The following is a 21848-nucleotide window of genomic DNA, read 5'->3' as shown; positions in this document are numbered from 1 at the left end:
GAATGAATGAATGAATGAATGAATGAATGAATGAATGAATGAAGGTTCCCCTGCTGTTGACCAGAACATCATCTAGGGCTGAGAAACATTGTTCAGGATAGATGCAGAAAGAAAAAAAGGACTGTTGCATTTTATTCTTGCACAAATGCACAGAAGTATTTTAGATGTAACTTAGCTGAGTGGCCAGTAAGTGGCGCTGTGTGGTTTCACAAAGTCACTGGGTTGAGTAGATCCCATATATGGTCATTATGACCATATATGGACTGACGCATGTGACGCATCACGCATGTGTCGCAACGGAAAACCTGAGCGTGTGCGGGAAAGGCGAACGTTAGACCAAGGTCCCTCTTCTGAGAGAGGAAAAGCGAACCGGTCAGGTGATTGTTTCACGTTTACAAGTTTCACTTCAGCGATCCGCGGCCTCAGCCACCATGTAAGTACACTAACCTCTGTGTCGCTAGCCGGATAAACCATTTACGAGTGTTATTCCCAACTTTTACAACTTGCCTGCAGCCTTACGGTTGCTGCAGAAGTCAAACTTGTCTTGCAGGGCATCAGTTTTGTTCAGCTTGTTGTGTCTTTTTCGGCTAGTTGGGGTTCTTTTACTGAATATTACCGAGGGACAAGATGAAAATTTACTCCATGTTAAAGCTGAAGGGAGCACAGACTGAGATCTTGTTTCACGCTGTGCTCATTTCTTTTCATATTATGTGTTTTGGAGCGGTTTGTTTTAATGTCATTCTGTCATTCAGTCATGATAACGGTTATTGTAAAAGCTTTTATTTTATTATTGTTTAACTACTAACCTACTGTCCGTTGTGGCTATTCCTAGCATAACAAACCGTGCAGAGCGGGATGATTCACCCCTCTGCACTTCCGCTTTCGTTTAACTTACTGCAGCTGGTCCAAGCTTATTACGCTGTTATTTTTTAACAGCTGTATTGTTTTACGAACCCTCTCATGTTGTACAGGGTTGTATTTTTGAATAATATTGTGTTCGATTAGGTTAAGAGCGACGTCTCCTATTTCTTGTCTTAAATACAACTAACTCATAATAAACGACATTTTCAAGTGAATCTCATACGGTTGAATCATGGTGAATAGTGGCATTGTTCAGTCACTGAAGGCATAAACCGCTTTCTGTTCAGCCCAAAGGTCGCACTTGTATTACGTGCAGAGTTGAAATAAGGTTTGTGGACAGATGCCCAGCAGATGGCGCATCGATAAAAACTTTAATGTTGGTCTCATTTGTCTGGTGAAATATTTATTATTTGAATGGCATGCTCCCCTTCAGAAATATGATTAAAAGAAGAAACTGCAGTGCTGATAGGGTTCACAGTATAACAGTCCCTCAGTTAAATGGATAATATGAGTTTTAAGTGTAAACATATCAGTGTGAACAATTGTGTTCAATAACACCCATGCTTCTATCTTGGCTGACATACCTAAAAATCAAAGTGTACCATAGAGGAAAATTCCTGTTGGTTTGTTGCAGCTATACTCACTACTGCCCCCCTACAATCCCCACCAATCCTTTCAGACCAAGCCTGAAATATCCAAATATCAAACAGCATTATATTTAATGAGATAATTACGTCTTTGTAAATGCAGTGAAATACAGTTGTTATTGTAACAATTACACAAGCTCTTTGTGAAGGTGGAATTAAAGCATTAGGCAGCATGATAGGATCAAATGAACTGTTTTCCTCTTTTGTTACAGGCCATGTTATCAGATAATGAGGTTCTTAGTGTGATTAGTCTTGATCTGCACTTGATTGTTCAGTCATTCTTTGCTTGATTTGTTAATATGATTGATTTATTGAAAGTGCTGGGGCTATTCTGTTTGCAGTGTCACAGGAAGGTTTCATGGGGTTGTTTAAATCTCTTCTCTTTTGCTGCGTTTCGATGATCCATAACATTGCTTTTGAGAAGTTTTTTTTTCCATTTAAAATATTTCACTGCTATGCTGATATGCAAGCAACTGGAACAACAACCATCTCTTATTACAGGAAGGAATTTTTCCTTCAATTCTTACCCGCATACAATACATTTGTAAACTGCTTCTTGTTGGGGCAAATGAAAGTGACAATCATGATAAACAACCACATGATGAGCTTTTTGATAAACTCGCCATTTGTGTTTACTATCACTGTTTAACGACCTTTATCAGTGTTTTCAAGGTGGAACCAAACTATTCATTAACAAGACCTCAGATGAGTTTAAAATTAACCAAAGCAGATGAGGCTTATCAGATACAAAGTAATGTATTTGACAAAAGTCTCTTTGCTTCAGTCTCCTTCCTTGTAAGCTCTACAAATGACAGTATAACTTGAATAATTGATATAATATACTGCTTACACATCTGATTTTGTTGCCGCATACTGTGATGTTCTGCTTTAACAGCGATTCAGCTCCAAAGGTGGAAATCAGTTGGTTTCAGTCAGTGTTGCATGTGTGGGGATAGGAAAAATTAGATCACTTACAGTTTGGATTCATACAGCTAATACAAGCACTATATACTTATTATTGTTTGTTGACTGTTTTGCATTGGGTACTCAGCCAAATCCCAGGTCAGACACTTGCACTGATGCCAAATTCTTCTCTCTCAGGAATCTGAGTGTTAATTAAACTAAAATCTGAGAGAATATGACACATCATTTTAAAATCTAGTGCATGCACAAGCTAGTGGTTGTTTTGTGAATATAACTTGCAGAGACTACTGAGGAGTGCTATTCAAATACAGCTATTGTTATCAGTATAAATGAAAATGCTGTTGATGAAACAAAAGTCAAGAGAAAATACTAAGTACTGCTCCCGAAAATAACTTTTAAACTGCATTTATCCCTTGTATTATATATTGTTTTTACTTGTAAAAAAATATTCTCCATATTCAACACATCTCAGACAAACTCCAAGCAAGTAAAAATATATTTTTTAAGTAATGTAGACAGAAAAGTTTTTAATAGTATCAAATTTTCAAAACTGTTATTACAGGTGATTATATTTGTCTGAAATTAGCAGTTTTATTTGTAAATTAGTTACAAATAAAACATGTCTGAAAAGGTGTGACAACTTAGTAAATCTAACCAATCATTCTAAATTAAAAATAAAGCTTAGCGTCATTGTAATACTGTAACACATATGCTCAGTTTGTATAATAAACAATAATAATTTTTAAAAAATATTGTGATAAAATATTTTATCATAATAGCATAAGATATCATGAATATATATTTTTTTTCAAGCAGGCATGTTCGAGTATATGAAAGATGTTCGCATGTGAGCCTCATATGACAGCAGGTCCTTCCCCGCAGTTGAGTCCAGCGCGCGCCGCCGCAGCGCCGCTCGCGCTCCTCCAATAGATTTGAAGTGTGCGCAGCGCTCCGGCCGACAATGGAGGCCTCGGAGTGGGAGGACCAGCTCAACAGCGATCCTTCTGGCTTTGTTACTCCGGGAAGCCATTTTGAAAGACTGTTAGCGGTGCACTAGCGTAACAGTCACTGCCTGCCTGCAAACTTTGGCTTCTTCTTTTTTTTTTTTTCATTCTTCTTCTTCCGTGACTCTTCAAGGAAATACCGCTCGGGACGCGTGCGTCCGCAATAATAAATAACCTTTTGGAGACGCGTGCGTCAGGATGCCGACACAAGTTTGCGCATCTTCCGCGATAGTAATGTGTGGATCATGATCCTTGGGATTACGCTCTTAAAAGGAAAATAACATCCATGGACTCTAACCACGCGGGCAAGTTGACATCCTGCAACCAGCAGCACTCTATATGTCGTGATAGCGCAGTGTGTGTAGTGTGAATGCGTTTCTGTGTTTTATTGGGGTCTATTTTGGTTTTGCTGAGCTCCTTTACCAACAGCTGTTGTGCGCAGTCTCAGGCCTTATTTTTCTCGGTTGTTTCAACATATATGGGGAAATGTCAGCTATTTAATGCATGATCTGCTCTCAGCAGTATCCGGTTATGCCCGGTAATTGTTAAACTAGCCTGTAAGATAAGAAATAATAATAGTGCGTCGTTACACAAGCCCCGTAAGTCAGTGCTTCGGCGGGTGACGGCGCAATCTAAATACATCCAACGTCTAATTTTAGCGCCGAGCAACGGGGGAATGTATCCCGGCTTATATGTCACTTGGCCGGACACTTTGCAGTTATAATTAAAGCAAACGTGTGTCTTTAAAGGCGCCAGTGTGAAGCCAGCCTGACGATATGTGCAGCGGTGGCAGCACTCAGCTGTCTGCCCTGTCGGTCGCGGGTGGTTTGCGTAAAGGAGGCATCAAAACACTGGTGTGATCTGAGGTGAAATACAGCACTGTGTGGGGAAGCCTGTCAGCTGTGTGTGTTCCTTAATGCTCATGTCACATTAGTGCTGAAAAGATTTAGCAGCATCCTAAAGTTGAATTTAAGCCTTTATCTGATTTACACTTCATCCTGCGGTGGTTAGAGTGGATTGGATGCACTGCAGGAGGGTGCGATTTAATTTGGTGTCCATTCTCAGTGCTTGCATCATAATTATCTTCACAACTTGACATTTTGGGGGGGAAAAACTAATCCTGGCTGATTTTAAGTAGTCCCCTTGACTTTTGAGTATTTGTTTTCATTCATCCCTCTTTTTGGCTGACAGACCTGGCTGTGGACTCAACCCATGATTAAGATTACGCCTTGAGATTGTGCTGGTGGATTTTGCTGGTAGCCATGTGGTTTAGGTGCCTCCCCACTTTCGTGTCACTGCTGTCCTGTCTGAGTCAAAGTCTCAGAATGAGTCGGGTCTGGCAGCATGCAGCACTGTTAACATCTTTCTCTGTTCTGGAAAACCCTAAACCCACACATTATTTGCAGGCTTCTCGAAAATGCCAGGTCATATTGTAACTTTGGCAATTCACTGATGTTTTGCTTAAATTCCACTTGCTGTCAAAATGATGCAACAAGTTTATTTTATAGCAGTTTAAACTGCATATTCCATAATCCCAACTGAATTGCAGTATACCAACATAGTATTTACATAGCTTGTTCACACAGAGCAGGTTTCACTACAGAAGCTCAACCCTCAGGCCAGCTGCTTCCCGCCCATTGCCTAAAAATCTGCCCCACCCCTCGCTGCTTTACTGGGTTTCATAATACAGAGTTCACTCTGTCCTGGTGAGGAGTGTGTTCACTACAAAGGGAAATAGGATCGTTTTTCCTGTCCTGTCTCTACCGGCATTTTGCGCCACCTTTTTCCCGAACAGGAGAAGAAGAGACTTCTCATTTATTGCCGCTTCACCAAGTGTCCGTAGTCTCTTGCCAGCGAGCAGCCGGAGTCAACATGCAGGACGAGGTTGGCCAGCACTCAGCCACAGACAGAACTACAGTAGCATTGTTGTGTTCCCGAGGAGGAGGAATGTCCAGCAGCTCTCATTAGAGCTCTCTGAACTGGCGTTGTAGCGTAGCCGTGCTTTCTTGGAGAGCAGCCCAGTGAATAGCGCTGGGCTCGATCTGAGAGGAGCCGGGGACCTGCCAGCTCCGGCCTATTTTTAATGTGTAGATAGAGCGCTGAGTTTGTCAGCTGGTGGCACAACACAAGACGAGCTCCTTGGCAGAACTAATTCAGTGTGAAGAGAAAGATTGAATGAGTGCGTGTGTATGTGTGTGTAGAAGTTAGACAGCTGTAGTTGTTGTTACCGTCCACTGCCGTGTCAGCGTTGCCTCAATGTGTCCTGTCCCCTGCATTTGAACTGTTGCAGTCTGAAAGAGAAAGGCAAAGAAGAATGACCATGGATTTCTCCCAACTGCACACATACACGCCACCGCAGTGTGCTCCGGAGAACACTGGCTATACTTACTCTCTCAGGTGAGACCTCAGAGCTGCCTACCATGCCTGACGTTTGTGACTGAAGGCTGTGCACACAAGTTAGCTGCCACATTTTGATTTCTTTAAATACTTTTCAGCTGTAGTAACGACCGTCTAGTATATTCAGATTTTTGTTCTTATCATGTAATATAACAAAACACATCTTGGTGGTCTTAGTTTTCAGTGTGTTGCTTCATACTCTGCTTGTGTGTTCATACATTATGGACAGAAATATTTTCCAGCACTGACCTCGATGTATATTTATGTCAGCAGGCTGCAGACTAGCTGCAGTGTGTCTGCAGTCCGGTTCCTATGAACTGATTTCCAGTTGTCGTTTAAAAAGCAAGTAAGCTATATATGCAAACACAGAACAAGATGTTGGATTGTACTTACTTTTGATAGCATTGTTGCTTTTCTAACTCGAAGAGATTTCATAATTCTGTAGCTCTTTCTACTAGAATATCCTGGGGTTTTGGTTTCGATTAGTCATGATTTAGTTGGCACCTGCTTCTGTGGAAAGCCCTGCACAGAGTCAAAGCAGAACGCGTGTCCTAAGTTCGACCATGAATACTGTTACCAAACTGTGGAATCTGTCAACTTTTTGAGCCTTTTGAGAAGTTAAGAGATGTCAAAATTGTTGGTTGAATCGAAAATATATAATACTTTTCCCTTTGTGGTCTTTATTAGTGCGTTTTTTTTTGTTTTTTTTTTATTGTTGCCTGTCGTCACAGCTTTTGGTGTGGGTGTGGTCGACACATTACAGGAAGGTCTGTGCATGTGAAGGAATGCTGTTGTCTTCATTACTGTCACCGTTGATGTCGGCTGCCATCAGTAGAGCGCAGCGCCTTCAGGCGCGTTGGCCCCAACTCGATAAATCACCTCACTCCCTGCAGCCTGCTTTCTGACTTTAGGGAAAGGTAATGCAGTTGCCGAACTGAAAGGAGCGGTGGCCTCCCACATTTCAAGTAAAAGTATGAAAGTGTGTCATAAAAGGTCAAGTTGGAACAGAGACCTGTCATTACATTTACAGCTGTGTTTTCCAGCGAGGCTGAATGTATTGTGGAAAGTGCCGCCAGACATTTCTGCTGTTAAGTTCAGACTGCATTGTTTTTAAATGCCATAATGTGTGAAAATTGAATTGTTGAAGACAGGAATATCATTAAATCATGCTACTTTTTTTGGGTCGTCTTTTGAAGAGCAGGTGACATGTGACAAGATGTCAGAAGACATCGTAACATCATAAAACACAAATATTGGCAGGTGTTCTCAGGTCAGCTGTGTTACGCTCCAGCATTGTGGGATACAGTCTCCATTAAAAAGGCAGCGGCAAAGTGAGAGGAATGCATTAAAGCTTGTTTGACACCACAGTGGAACCTGCCAGGCAGACTGAAAGCCTGGAGCAAGCTAATCGTGTTCCTTTGAATGCAGTCAGCTGAGAAGCTATTAATGAACCTCTCGGTCACAACCGTGGCCCTGATCCCAGGATTAGACTAATAGTTTATGCTTCTTGACTAGCTAGTCGAGAGGTCCATGGTTTTTATTAGCCTGCATAGCTGAGAGACTGATCATTCTAAGCTCTCCTGAGAAACACACTTGATTAAATGCAAATGATCTAACTGAAGGGCTGCTCTGTTTATTTGTACATTTCAATTAAATAGCTGAAAAGCTCGGGTGTGAAGGTGACTGCTTGCTCTGATCTGTTGCCGATTGTGCCTGGACTTCAGACGGAGTCTTGTGTGCAGCGTGTGGATATAGGAGGGCAGGGCGGAGCCAGACGGGGTCAGGTGACAGAGGCCGTTGGCCCATCTGTTGTTACAACTCAAAAGAGCAGCGACAAGTTTTGTAACATCGGATACAAAGAGTCAAGACGTCAAGCACGGTTTCCATGCACACTTAGCTTCTCAGAGCCTCTCGTCGTGGTGCAGTTCATATCTATGGTTTTGCCGATTCATCATTGCCTGTGACATTATGATGGGCAGCTTTTCTTTTTGCACTATTTGGATTTCTAAATACGGGTTCTCGCTTCTCCAGTTCAATACTTCCAAAACAACCTGACAAACTTAAACAGTAACGTGAGTAATCATTCAGATGTTTTTTTCCCAGTTCAAAAGCATGCATGTGAGGTTAATCTGTGGCTTCCTGTAGGATCAGCCATAAAATATATATCATTTATCAAACATTTATTGTATCACATCTTGATCGAGCATATGCTTGACTTTTACTTTCTTGTTGCTGCTGACAGGATTCAGTGAACACACCTCTCATAAATGGAACACCTAGCTCATTTATTATATCAGCAAAGTCCAAGATAGTCGACACGTAGAGTGTTGTATAACAAATATTTCTTGTCAGGATTGCTGATCTGTCCAGTGTGCGGCCTGCTCCAGCGACCGCTGCCCCTGAATAAAGCAGAATACAATATAGATGGATAATTGGATAGTCATAAGAGCATTAACATCATTTATTTGCAAGTAGACTTATTCAGAATGCCAAAAATTGCTTGTTTATTTTTTACTGCTATTGCATTTTTTATTTTTTGTAGACAGATTTCTGACATTTGTGTGACTTTGTGTTGTAAACTAGCACTAAATGTGCTGGTTTACGCCATGAGAATGTAAAACACATTTAATACTATGTGTTCAATGGTCACAACTATAACTGAAATGTCTGACCACATTGCTTTCCACGGCTGTAATTGTTGATGGTCATTTGTTATATTCTGTATCACACCAAGTAGCTGAGCGGTGACTCCCTTCCTGAACTCACTGAAAGAAGGTGTGTGTGCAGATATTGACTGCCTCAGACCCTTCATATTTTATGATGGTGAAAGTGGGTCAGTGGAGCTCGGGCCTGTGGTTGAAGTTATTTTTCAAGTGATAACTGAGCTGTGAAAAAGGAAGCAGCAGTGTTGAGTGACTTATCCAGTACTGTCTTTGGCGTACTGACTGATCCGAGATCAATAGTAAAGTCTTTATGTGACCATTATAGTAGCTGCAAGTATTATTTTCTTGAAACTGCTTTCAGCCTATATTCATATCCGTACCCTCATGGCAGGATCCTAGGATGTAACTAATAACAAGCAGCAGCTATGAGTGGCTGAGCAGTTGTTGTCCGTGTTGCCGTCGCAGTTGTTTAGACATGTGGCCCGAGTGTGTTTCAGTACACAAACCACTGGTCCAAGTGCTGAGCAACTGACAGCAGCTGGAATTCAGCATCATAACTGCCTTTTTGTTAGTGTGTCCACAGATCGTCCTGGAGTCGTCCTGCTTGTAGAGCTTTTACTACTGTTTGAACTGAACAAGTTATTTGTTGAGGTATTTTATACGCCTTCGGGAAAAAAAATTCCGGCTTGATTTATTTTGTTTGCGACTGCATCTGTCATTGGAAGCGGTGCATATCCAGTCCCTGCTAATGATCACAGCCTCTCTCAAGCCTGTGAGCTGTTTATCGGGATCTCTGTAGCAACCGAAGCAACATGAAACATGCACTGAAGTGCGTGATAGACAGAGTGATAGCGAAGGACACCACAGAGAGAGGAGGGTAGAAGGCAAGTGTTTTCTGTGGGAGAGGAAAAGAGGGTGGGCTGGAACGATACTAATCGCAGTGCCAACGCCTGCCCACCGAGAGATGGGGAGATGGAAATTTGAAGACTCCCTGCTTGGTCCTAGAGTCCCAGCTATCTGCTTCTAGTCAACATGAGCTCTTTTCTCCCCTCTGTAAGGAAGAGGGAAGACACAGTGTGCTACATTTTCATTCTGATTACAGCCTGGTCCCTCGGTGTTGTAGGGAGGAGATAAAAATTAATTGTTGGAAATGAATAACTAAATACTCAGTGAGACTCCGCCAAATAACATCCCAAGTCTGTAAAATGATTTTTTTTTTTGCTGGCACAGATCTAACCCAGAAGGATTAATATTCAGTGTGGTTGCCTCAAAATCGCTAGGGCTCACAATATTGCCATTCTGTGCTCCATGAGGAACAGTATTATTCATTTTGTTCCGACTAAACTAATTTACAGATGGCAGTTACAGAGTCACTGATGAAAGATGTGTTTTTGATAGACTCCAAGTTTTTTACATCCACAGGTGTAGTTCCTTCTGCCGCTGCCTGCAGTCGGTTCATTGACTTGTGCCAAGCAAGTTTGAGTAAGTTATTTTTCTTGTGAAAGTGTAAGCAGTTCTTTAGAAGAAGAAAAAAAAAAAAGCTTATGTAACTAAAATTGTGGTTTTGAAGCTGGAGTTTACAAGCCACATGGTTTCAATCGCGTGTCTGTGTCTGTGTGTCAATGGGGGACAAAAAATGAACCGCCAAAATATACTGAGTTCAGTCAGGACACGAAAGGTTTTAGTTTTTATTGCAGCAGCAGCAGCATGTGTTTTAGTTCAGCAGTGTAACTCGTGTTGATTATGTGAGACACACTGTTCATGCATGTTAGTGTACAAACTGGACTGCTGAATACATCCAACACAACTCAAGCTCATATGATGCATGCAACCAAGATTGCATGTGGGCGGCTGACAAGCCCCTCTAGTTGCAGGAAACCAGGCATGATGCTGGAGGTGTAGATTCACCGCAGGCCATGTCACAGGAGTAGCTTCTTTCGACACCGAGGAATTCACCTCCTGTCTCTCAGGACGGATCAGAAAGAAACAATGACGAGCAGGTTGTGCTTCAGTTATTCAGATGCTTCCATGACAAGGAAACAAGCTCCTCCGTGCCTCCAGAGTATGTTCTTTCTTAATGAACCAGTAAAGAGCTGAGGCTTCACCCCCTGGGCACATGCTTTGCCAAGTGATACAGATTCAGTCATCGTTCTTACCTTTACGCCTGGATGAATTCTTGACAGCCATACTGTCTGAATGCTGTCTGAATCATCTGATGCGCTTAAAGAAATTCACTTGAATATTCTTTTAATTAATCATTTGTGTGATTAAACCATCAAAAAAACAAAAAAATCGATCATCAATCTATTACATAATAGTTGATTATTAGAAAACAGTGAGTGGAGTACAGAAATGAAGTCACTGGATCATTTGTGTTTGACTGCTTCCACCTGGATCGTATCGCTCATCTTGCGTTATCACTCAGATACAGATATCGATAAATGTTTGTCTTCCTGTCCTTTGCATGTGTGCCTCAAAAGGCAGGAAATAAAACCGGAGCTCATGAAAAGTGGAGCTTTATCAGACCAGATTCAGAGCGCGGTTGTGAGCGTTGTAAGAAAGTTTGGCTGTGCCCACTGAGTGTGGGAAGAGAATCAAAGCTGTAGAGTTATGTAAGGAGAGATTCCAGGAAGCTGACAGTCAGGATGGAAATGGTCTATATGCTTTACGTTTGTCCCCCATCAGTACCTTCCTCACTCATTTTTTGAAAACGCTGACTCCATCTCTATTTTTAGTGCAGAAGTGGGCCGGCGGAGCTGCCTGGGAGACGGGTCAGTTTGGATTACTCTGAACAAATGCTGTTGACAAATTTGAGTAATTTATGAGAAAAATGGATTATTGGCGCTACCATAGGGAATTGTTTTTTTTTTTTATTTTTGTTTTGTTAAACCCAAATAGATGACTGGCTGGTTATTACTTTGTGCAGACAGCGAGGCAGTTGCAGCCTAGAGCAGGTGGTTTTAACAGTGTTTGTGCTTCAGTCCAGGCTACACACACATGCAGCTGTGCCATCAGTACCTTACACGCTTATGCTTATTACTGATGTGCAACACATGGATTTGTATAGTATTGAAAAATTGCATGATTTAGACACTACTTTGGTTTTTGCATTTGGTGGTAGCTTTTGAGCTTTTTTTTTTTATCCTAAGAGAGGTCTGTCATAGGTAGATTGAAATAAAAATGTGTACATGAATACTTTAAAGGTTTGTTTTAAATGCAAAAAAAATTGTTCCAGTGCATTTAATTTGTTTATTTTTCAAGAATATATCATTTGTAAATATTGTTTTGTACTCATGTTGAAACAAATAGAAAAATGCGAAAAAGAAGTTATCTTAAATCAATGAAATCAAGTGGAAGAGGACTCTTTCTCCAAACAGGGCATTTATTCATAGTAGAACTCCTCAGTAAATATTAATTTGCTGGTCTCATTTGCTTTATAGTGCCAGAGTGACTCAGTATCTCTGTTGTTGGACTAGATGGCAAATGTTTAGCTCCAGAAGTTTGGTTTCAGACCCTCAAGACACAGGAAGAGATGCTGCTCAGATATTGTGTTCAGATACCAGTCAGTTGGATCAACACGCAGGAGGTAGAGCAGGGATGAAAGCACATAATTGGCTCTCGCTGGGAACATAATCCTCAGGGTTTAGAGCCGCAGCGAGTGCCAGGAAGGAGCCGCCACAATACATGCGTGTGCGCTGTAATTCTGACATTGCGAAGTCTGGCTGCTAATGTCTGTGTTGTAATGATGTGCTGGGTGTCATATTTTTAGCCAAGCCTGTGCATCTTCCGCAGAAAACCTGGGCGTGTGTGCTCATGCCTTAAATCAGATCCAACAATGGTGCTTCTTCCTTTTCAAGTTCGTGTCAGGAGGTATTATTGTCTCTTCTCCGTGGAGAGTTAATCCAAAAGTCAGACAGATAAACACACCATCAGAGGCTGTTGTGTACTTAAAGAAGATGCCTATTTCACCATTTGAAAGGAAGAAGACACTTCATTAGCGTTGCTTTCTGTACAGCAGTTAGGACTTACTAAAAGAACAGATCCTATTGTGGATTTTGCAATTGTTGCCCTGCTCCCTGTGAGTCACGGCTGAGTTTGGAGCCCGGTGCCTACTCAGCCAGGTGGGTGTGGCCTCGTGACTCACAGCAAAGCATTGCAAACAGCAGCCATGGTGTGTTTCCACTTTACGGCTGGCTTTGGATGGCAGTCAGTAGAGCAAAGTACTTGTTTTTCTCTCCAACTGAATACCACATTTTATGGATGTATTTTTTTCTCTTTCCCAGTTTTGTTTCCAGAGACATACTGAGCTTATTCTCTTGTCCTTTCTCTCTCTCTCTCCCTTGCGAGTGAGTCACTTCCTGTCAGGAACGCTGCCAGCTGCAAGAAACAACAGCAACACAGCTTCATAACAGGGCTGTTTGTTTTTCAAAAAAAAAAAAAAACTAAACTAAAGGCGTTGGCGATAAAACAGATCAGCCCAAGTGCAGGATATCCACACTCAATATTGATTTGAGACTTAAATCACTCCAAGCATATTTGTGTCTGAATGAATATCCATGCAGCAGATAAGAGAAATGCCCTGTCATGTAATCTTGCCTTTCAGAGAACTTTTTTTTTCCTGCAACTTTCTGACTCTCTTTTCTTTTTTTTTCCCTCCTCTGTGCAATCCCTCCCGCCTCTCCCAGCTCCAGCTACTCCACAGCAGCACTCGAGTTCGAGCAGCAGCACCAGATTGCCCCCGTGTACGAGTCGCCCAGGATGTCACGACGGAGCCTGCGTCTGCAGGCCGCTGCTGGTTACCGCGGCAACGAGAGCCTGGCCGATTTCTCCCAGAACCACAGCAGCGGCTACGCCAGCGCCAGCAGAGAGACACGGTGAGACTGACAATGGACAATGGGGTGCAGCATTCAAATATGTTTATGTTCGTCTGAGCATCGGCTGACTGTTTCAGATGCAGAAACATGTGGTGCTTTGTAAGTAGTAAAGGGCCAAGTTATGCTCCACATTTCTGTAATTGCACCATCTATCAACTGAGGTTTTGCCAGGCCCTGTACACACTTCAGCCAGTTCAGCTGCTTTATAAGGTTCCAGGGCTATGAACAAATAAGATAGATTAGTCAGACACACACACACACACCAAGCACTGCCGCTTCATCATATTTCACAGATTGAAGTTTTCATGCTCTCTTCATCCAGTGGAGCGTTGTTACTGCCAATGATGGCATTCTGTCATCAATCAATTAAACTTTCTTTTCAATATCACCTAAAATTATCTGAAAAATAAATAGTCTGAGACCATTTTATAATGCTTTAAAGTGTTTATACATAATATTCATAATGAACCTAACACATCTCCAACTTCTTCACATTTCCTGTACCATCTGGACGTGTAGGAAACAGCACTGAGTTGTAGGATCGACTCAGAAGTATCTGTGAGCAGGGTTTAAAGAGCTTTTTGAAGAAGTGTGAATATTTTTGTGGGTTAGTTGGTTTTAGTGAATTGTTCAGCATGATACTCTTTGTACTGGGATAAATCTTACATAACTTTCTGGCGCTATGAACATGTCTCTGTTGTATTAATTCCTGCAATGAAACTCACAGCTTTGTTGCTTTTGTAATATTTCAGGGTGCTCCGGAGCAGAAAGTCACAGTCCACATCCAGTTCTCGGACTTTATCACTGAGCCAAGTCGCCACTCCAAGGAAAACCCTTTCTTTCTTGGCTGCCAGCACGCCGATTGACAGCAGCAGCAGCAGCAAGAGCAGCAACTTTCAGGAGAGCAACGTAGAGACTGACGCCTCACTGCTCACCCCCGGTCTGGACCAGTCCCACCTGAGACAACGAACAGTCACCACCAGAACCTCCACCACCACCGCTGCTGTCGATGGACACTGGGGTCAGTCCGTAGAGAGAGATTCCCTCTCAAAATGTTTGCTTTGATCAAGTGAAATTCAGCAGTTATTTCAGCTGCATGGAAAACGGCATATTTACAGAACCAGCGAACGTATTTCAACATCTGGAACTGAAATATTAAAAATATAAGTGTACATAGTTTACTGTAACCCTCTGTTGTTGTTGACTGATTCATTGTTTTCTTTTTCTCCTTCCAGGACAAGGTTCCAGCCACGGCTCATCCAGCGTCAACGGCGACGCCAGTGTGTCCAAGTCCCACACCATGCTTGCAAACGGCTACATCTGCAGAGACTGCTCTTTGCACTCTCAGAAAGCAGCGGATTCCCAAATCGCACGGTCGTCATCCTCGTCCTTATCCTTGTCGTCGCCATCTCACGCGGCAGAAACCTGCACAGACGCCCTCACCTCGCCATCGTCGCCCTTCACCAGCATATACACCAGAGACAGGAATCGAAAGAGCAAGTCCGGTGAGGAGCTCTTGATCACACTGCCAGAATGTAGAAATGGACAGCTGTTGTAGGGTTGTTTTGTTTGTTTGCTGCAAACGCAGGAGTTTAATTGGTAGCGGTGTCTCTCTCCAGGTGTTCTGGTGTCAGTGTCTAATCGGTGTTTGCACTACAGCAAACGAGCCTTGGCTCCCATAGTGTCCGTCTTCACCACACTCTTCAGCAGTGCGGTCTGGCTGGGTTCAAAGGTCAAGAGCTCATCTGAAAGAGGTATACAACAGGAATCATTCTTTGGTCTTTGGCTTTTGTCCGTTTGCTTCTTTCCCTTTTTGTCGTCGTGACGGTGCCTTGAGTCAGCGTCCAGTTTGAGACTGAATGCAGCCTTACTTCAAGAGCTCTTGGAGATTTGTGCAGCTAATTTAAAGCTTTAGCTTTTTGTCTTCCTGTTGGCTTCTCTCTGCCTTCTCATTAGCGCTCTGCGTAGTATTTCATTTGTATTCTTTTTACTTCTTCCTCCTACTGGAACTACTAGAGTTTTCTGGAAATGCCTTTCTGTCAGAGTGTTTGGAACATGAACTTTACGTCTCCAATACTTACTTTAACATTGTTTTTCTGCCTTGGTGTCTCACCAGGTGTCTTTGCCTTTTCGGACTCATTGAGACAAGCAGCTTCTTCCAGTTGGTCCCAGCTGTGGCTGTTAAAGGAGAACACTCTCCACAGGATGATGGGCCACAAGGCCAATGGCTATGAAGGACAAGGTAGCTGCTGTGACCATACAAAGCTCAGGTTAAAGGTGTCTTAAGAACAAGGAGGTTTTGTTTTAGGATTAATAACTATCACTTTAAATAATCTCCTCGGCGTGTCGCTCTCATCCTGCCTAGTCTTGTTTTTCCACTTGCAGGCAGAAAAATAACTGAAAATCAGTTCAGGGCTTCAGGTCGTTTTCTGGCGTTTGGTATCGCCAGAAAATGCGGTATTTCTTTTTTTCAGCTTGCACCACAATCAGATAGGAGTTTGTCCGCGGTCAGCTTGTCAGTGTTGGGCAATGTCTGTTTGACCTGTGACATTATGCACAACAGTGGTCAATAGTGAGCTTGTATGTAGCATACTTTCACCGTCTTTTCAGCCAGCAGTCAGCCAGATTCTTGTGTTCGAACTCCACATGCTGTTTAAGATCTGTATGCATGCAGCTGATATGTCTGCATAAACATTTAAAGCTCAGATTTAGGACTAAAGCAAATGAAGTAAAATCCATAGAATTCTAGATTACATTTCTTTTATGATGCTTTTCAGTTCTTGACGTGTGTTTGTGCGTGTGTGTTGCAGCTGACTCCAGTTACTGTAGGAGCTTGAACGTGAAGGACCTGGTGACTGAAGATGCATCATCACAGCTGAATCTGAATGGCTCTCTGTGTAAGCAGCCACACACACCGCGTGCTTCCTTATTCTGCCTCTTCTGGTTTTCCTGTGTGTGGCTCTGATTGACAGCGTTAATAATATGCATGACCTGTGGCCAGAGCGGCAGGCAGAGGTTGTGTGAACCGCTTTATCCGGCCAGCAGCCCGTTGACCTTTAGTGACGTGCAGATGCTGCTCTTTCACCCCAAGCCTACTTCGAGATTTAAGTTTGAAACTTCACCATTCCAGACGTTAAATATGAAGCTGAAAAACCTGATAGTCCAGCTGTTGAGTGAAATCTCACACTGAAATGAAACAAACACTGTCAGAACAGTGGAAGTGGTAAAGCACCTGTTGGATCTTACTCGGTTTTGTTTTCTTTCATTGTCTTTTGTGGATTTTCTTTCCTTCGCTTTGATAGTTTTTTGAATGATGGTTTTCAGTTTTTCTTTATAATACGTGTGAGTTTACTGACTGGTTTCTTTGTTGGGCCGCACGCAGGTGATGACTGTAAAGGGACGCAGCACTCAGAGACACACACCGTCCTCACCACACAGTCCTCCAGGCCTCGCCGCCTGGCGGGGGCGCTGTGGAGCGCCCTAGTTTATGCAGGTTAACCAACACTCCTCTTAACGTTGATGAACTCATGCATAGTTCTCATCCATTCATCGGTCATTCATTGTGCTGTATTGATTGCACCAAAACGCTCCCATCTCCGTGTCTTCCAGGCCACTGCCTCCTCCTGCCAGGTCACTCCGTGGTCAGAGCAGGCGGGGCTTTAGCATCTGGAGCTGGGACAGTAGCGCACAAGCTGCTCTCAGCGATGTGGACGCTGCTCGCAGCCCCCGGTTAGTCGCCGTCTTCCCCCCCCCAGCATACGTGCACAGTCCGACTTCATTCCCGTTCTCACCGTGTGTCGCCGTGTGTTTCCAGTGAAGGCTGGCCGGGGGCTTCTGTGGTTACTGGCGACAGGATGGTACCAGCTGGTGTCTCTCATGTCGCTCCTCAATGTCTTCTTTTTGACTCGGTAAGAGCCTTCCCCTCCCGGCACGCTCTTGGCAGATCGAAGTGCTTATCTTTTTCAATGAGAAACGTTAAATCCTACCATTTCTTCATGCTACGATTATGTCATTTTGCGTTTCAGATGCCTTCCAAAGCTGTGGAAGCTCCTTTGGCTCCTTTTACCTCTTTTGTTCCTTCTCGGTGAGTCTCATCAGTCTGATTCCTGTTTTACCCTTTAAGGGTTTTGAGTATTTCTAAACCGCACTCTCTGACTCATCCTGATGCAGCTTTATGGTTTTGGGGTCCGTCCACCGCTGCCCTGCTTGCTTACCTTCCGGCCATCAACCTCACCGAGTGGCGTCCTGCGTCCCCCGTCGCCTTCTTCTCCAGCATGATGCCGGCTCCTGCTTCTGTTCCTGCTCCTCCAACGGAGGCTCCACTGAAGCCGACCCCAGCCAGCCCTGTCTCTCAGGCACCGGTAAGACAGGAAGCATGATGTATACATAGATATTCAATATTTCAGCTTTTCTTCCCTGCTTAACCTTTGCGTTCTTCTCCTGCAGCCGGTGCTTCCCCCTGCAGCACTTTCTGACTTCGACTTCAAGCGCCTTGAGAGTGTGGAGCGCCAACTGGCCCTGCTGTGGGAGCGAGTCCAGCACGGCGACCAGAAGCAGGACGAGCGTCACGGAGAGCTGCTGGGTCTCTACAGCACCCTGAGGGAGCAGCTCCACACCCAGACGGACAGGGAGAGCCTGGGGCTGTGGGTGTCGTCCCTGCTGGAGCAGAAGATCGGCGTGCTGCGTGGAGAGCTGGAGCAGGAGAACACACTCGTGGCCCAGGTAGGAGGACAGAGGCTAACACACGGTGTGATAGGAGTGAACGTTTGATGTGAAGATGACCGCGTCGTTCGCTCTTTCCACAGAGAGCAGATCAGCAGAAACACCAACAGGAGAGTCAGGCGGCGCGGCTGGCTGATTTAGAACTGATGCTCAGCGCTCTGTCTGCCAGGACGGAGGTATGCATTTTATTATGTTTTATTAGATCAAAGTTTTTTTTCCCAAAAAAAAATCTACATATTTTTGTGCCCAATTGCGTTATAGGATCTTCAGAAGAAGCAGCAGCTGTTCGAGCTCCAGAAGGAGAAAAGGGAGGAAGAGGTCGTCTCCTCAGCAGCGGACTCGCCTCCTGTCAGGTATAAAGAAATCAGTAAACCTTGCATCAGCCTGTCAGTGTCGTTTCTTCTTCTGTGAACACTTTTGTTCAGATGTTGCCAGTTCACATATCCTTCCTGTGTTTCCTGAAGTGTGGGTGTGAAGCAGGAGGAGCACGACGCTCTGTTAGCCGAGGTGCGCAGACTGGAGCTGGAGCTGGGTAAAGTCCGAGCAGACCTCCAGGGAGTCGCGGGATGCAAGGGCAAGTGTGAGCAGCTGGACGCCCTGCAGGAGACGGTAAGTGACGAATGCTGACTATTATCTGGGTGTGATAGTTAATAGTTAGTTTAGTCTGACGGTTGAGTTCCTGAATAATTTACGATAAATGAATAACCAATCCTGACATGCTGGTTCTTTTGTTTTTGACGTTCCTGCTGTAGATAACGGCCCAGGTGACGGCTCAGATGCGTAAGGAGTTGCAGACTCTGTTCTACGGCAGCGGTGGATCCGGAGACGATCAGAAAGAGATCCCGGAGTCTCTGATCCTCTGGCTGTCTCAGCGTTACGTGACTGCACAGGACCTGCAGGCGTCCCTGGCTTCCCTGGAGCTCAGCATCCTCCGGAACATTTCCCTGCAGCTGGAGCAGAACCGGGCGCAGACGCGAGACGAAGTGGAGTCGCAGGCCAAGACGCTTGTTCAGACCGTCACCGGGTCTGTTCGGCACACCTCCGCCGCCGAGGGACTGTCCGAGGAGGTAATGGACAACTGACTTTTTGCTTGGCTGCCATATTTATGAGGCGCTCCATAACCTTCTGCGCCAATGTTTTTGTTTTCATTCCAGCAAGTGAAGCTGATTGTCCAGAACGCCCTGAAGCTCTACTCTCAGGACCGAACCGGCCTGGTGGACTACGCACTGGAGTCCGGGGGTAAGGAGGCAGCCGGTCCACTGGGACTCCACTCAAACTGAAGGGATTAGCAAAACAGCTCTTCCACAGAGCGTTATGCTGGAGAGTATTTCTCTTACGCAGTGAGGATGCAGGCATTAGTGCTCTCAAGGACAACGGGGTATTAATGACAAACGTTGAGGCTCCATTGTGAAATGTGCCACTAAGCAGTCTGTTGACCTACATGTCTCCAGTAGTCATCTGCACGGGACAGTAGAGTTTAGTAGCAGATGTTTATCCTTCTGTATCAGGTTTATTCTGGTTTCTTATGTTTAGTTCTAAAATATACAGTATCGTTCATATGTGTAGCATCACTGGGTGGAGGAATTCACCAGCTTATCTGACTCACAGCTGTACAGAGCTTCATTTTTCCCTTTGCTCAGATCTTAGTTTTTTTTTTTTCCCCTGTGATAATTTCATATAATCTGCTGCTGTTTTGGTTTGGTCCAGGCGGCAGCATCCTCAGCACGCGCTGCTCTGAGACGTACGAGACCAAGACGGCCCTCATGAGTCTGTTCGGCCTGCCTCTCTGGTACTTCTCCCAGTCTCCACGCGTGGTCATCCAGGTGAGCAGGTTCCACTGGCAAAGTAAACGATAAGTACCAGACGAACCGCCCTTCAAGCAGTAACCTCTCTCTCTCGCTCTCTCGCTCTCTCTCTCTCTCTCTCTCCCTCCCTCCCTCTCTCTCCACCTCTTCAGCCCGATGTGTATCCAGGTAACTGCTGGGCGTTTAAAGGCTCTCAGGGCTATCTGGTGATCCGGCTGTCCCTGAGAATCCTGCCCACGTCCTTCTGCGTGGAGCACATCCCCAAAGCCCTGTCCCCGACCGGAAACATCACCAGCGCCCCTCAAAACTTCACCGTCTATGTAAGCAGCACACTGACGCTCGGCTCTGCATTGAGACATTTTTCATTCTGACACCAGCGCCATTGACTGCTGCGGTTGATTTTTCCATGCGCAGGGTCTTGATGACGAGTACCAGGAAGAAGGGAAGCTGCTGGGCCACTACACCTACCAGGAAGACGGGGAGTCTCTGCAGTCGTTTCCTGTTAAGGTGACGTTAGAGACACCTCCTCAGTCCTTTGTGAGAGAGACTGTCTCCTCCAGCCTGCTGAATGTCTCCTCTCCCCTTCCAGGAGCAGAACGATAAGGCCTTCCAGATCATCGAAGTGCGGGTGCTGTCCAACTGGGGTCACCCGGAATACACCTGCATGTACCGGTTCAGAGTGCACGGCGAGCCCCGCCCCCAGTGACCCACGCCCCGCCACACACACCTTCACGTCTGACATATCATCCTGTCTGTACATAGCTGCCACCAGCTTCCTCAGAGCGGAGGGGACTGCCCGAATGACGATTTTCTATTAAAGACATGCATACAGAAGTTGTGGATTGTTCCAGCAGTGTGCTCAGACTGAATCGCGAACACGTGATACTTTTGTATTGAAAGAATCACAAGAAAGCATCTATTGAGACTATCATGGATAATGAAAGAGAAATGGAACCACGAAGAAGCTAGAAGTCCCCGTTCCCTTTTCTTGGAAGGCCTCTTGCACTGAATCAGCCCCTGAGCGGACTACAGCACCCCCCCCCCCCCCCCCCCCCCCCCCCGAGCACCTTCCACCTCTCCAGGAAGGAAGGCGGACACTTGGAACGGAGGGTTACAGACTCATCTCTCCCATTTCCTCACACACTGTATTTCACTCCGACTGGTTTTCTGTCCTTAATCTTCCGTTTCACATTTGTTGAACTTCTCTCATTTAGGATCTGGCGTTGCCTGCGCTGCTTTCCAGGCACGCCGCTCCCTTCATTCAAATCAAGTCTCCTCAGTGACTTCAGCTGAACTGTGGAGAGTCTCTCCAGGTCGATGCTCACTGTGGATGTGCACCGCTCACATGTTAGGTTCACTGTGTTCTTGTTTCGGCTTCACGCGTTCACACAGCCATAACTTAGTCTTTTTCTTTAACTGAACATGCTGCCTAAGGACTAGCTTTGAATGTTTCCTCGAGTGGAGGCTCGATGCAAGTTTCCTTTAAGTACGCAGAAACACTATGAAACCACTGACCTGAGCTCTTAAGGCCCCACACGATGTACAGTAGAGAAAACCTTTTGATAGTGGACTGACTCAAGGAGTAACGCTAGCATGTGACTCTTCCTGAACTACTCTTAACCTTTACATGCATAATGACTTACCAGAGAGAATGTTTTCTCTGATCATTTGAGTCCTGTGCCTGGATCTCAGTTGACCAACCAATAATTAAAGCTGGATTATATAACTACTCCTACAAATAGTGTGCTTTCTTCTGTTTTGTTTCTCTGGAGACAAGATCCTGTATCTCCCTATAGGTCTGTTTAACGTCCTCACACGGGCTCCCACTATTCTGAATCCCTGAAGGAATGTAATCTGTATATTTCATTGTTGATAGTTGGCCCTTTATAATATCTACTTTTGCCAGTGTTGCTTTATGAAAAAAACAACATTGTGTTGTTACTATTATTAT

At 44.5% G+C, this 21848-nt stretch overlaps 1 protein-coding gene across 4 annotated transcripts; it reads left to right on the top strand.

Annotated features, from left to right (window-relative positions):
- The first annotated feature begins 300 nt into the window (after positions 1–300).
- sun1b (Sad1 and UNC84 domain containing 1b) lies at positions 301–21822 on the top strand. Of its 4 annotated transcripts, none has more exons than XM_030089104.1 (23): positions 325–433; positions 5727–5833; positions 13182–13370; positions 14123–14391; positions 14606–14875; positions 14990–15124; positions 15487–15612; positions 16181–16267; positions 16753–16863; positions 16980–17099; positions 17185–17278; positions 17396–17454; positions 17541–17731; positions 17817–18092; positions 18176–18268; positions 18354–18445; positions 18557–18701; positions 18845–19159; positions 19247–19331; positions 19800–19915; positions 20050–20217; positions 20312–20404; positions 20487–21822. In XM_030089104.1, exons 2-23 carry the CDS (start codon positions 5751–5753, stop codon positions 20601–20603), a joined length of 3234 nt encoding a protein of 1077 aa, XP_029944964.1. In that variant the 5' UTR covers positions 325–433; positions 5727–5750; the 3' UTR covers positions 20604–21822. The 4 variants fall into 4 exon arrangements, with proteins under 4 accessions (XP_029944963.1, XP_029944964.1, XP_029944962.1 ...); XM_030089102.1 differs by lacking the exon at positions 325–433 and adding an exon at positions 3541–3741; XM_030089100.1 differs by lacking the exon at positions 325–433 and adding an exon at positions 3768–5320.
- The last annotated feature ends 26 nt before the right edge of the window (positions 21823–21848 follow it).

This window comes from Salarias fasciatus, chromosome 4 (genome assembly GCF_902148845.1).
Source record: "Salarias fasciatus chromosome 4, fSalaFa1.1, whole genome shotgun sequence".
NCBI classification, from domain to species: Eukaryota; Metazoa; Chordata; class Actinopteri; order Blenniiformes; family Blenniidae; genus Salarias; species Salarias fasciatus.
This window is presented reverse-complemented; position numbering and strand designations above follow the sequence as displayed.

Bases quoted from the DNA above. Each gene is read 5' to 3' on its own strand.
- sun1b (XM_030089100.1), top strand. The intron at 13,371-14,122 runs GTGAGACTGACA...GTAATATTTCAG, and splicing joins AGCGCCAGCAGAGAGACACG to GGTGCTCCGGAGCAGAAAGT. The intron at 17,279-17,395 runs GTAAGAGCCTTC...TTTGCGTTTCAG, and splicing joins AATGTCTTCTTTTTGACTCG to ATGCCTTCCAAAGCTGTGGA.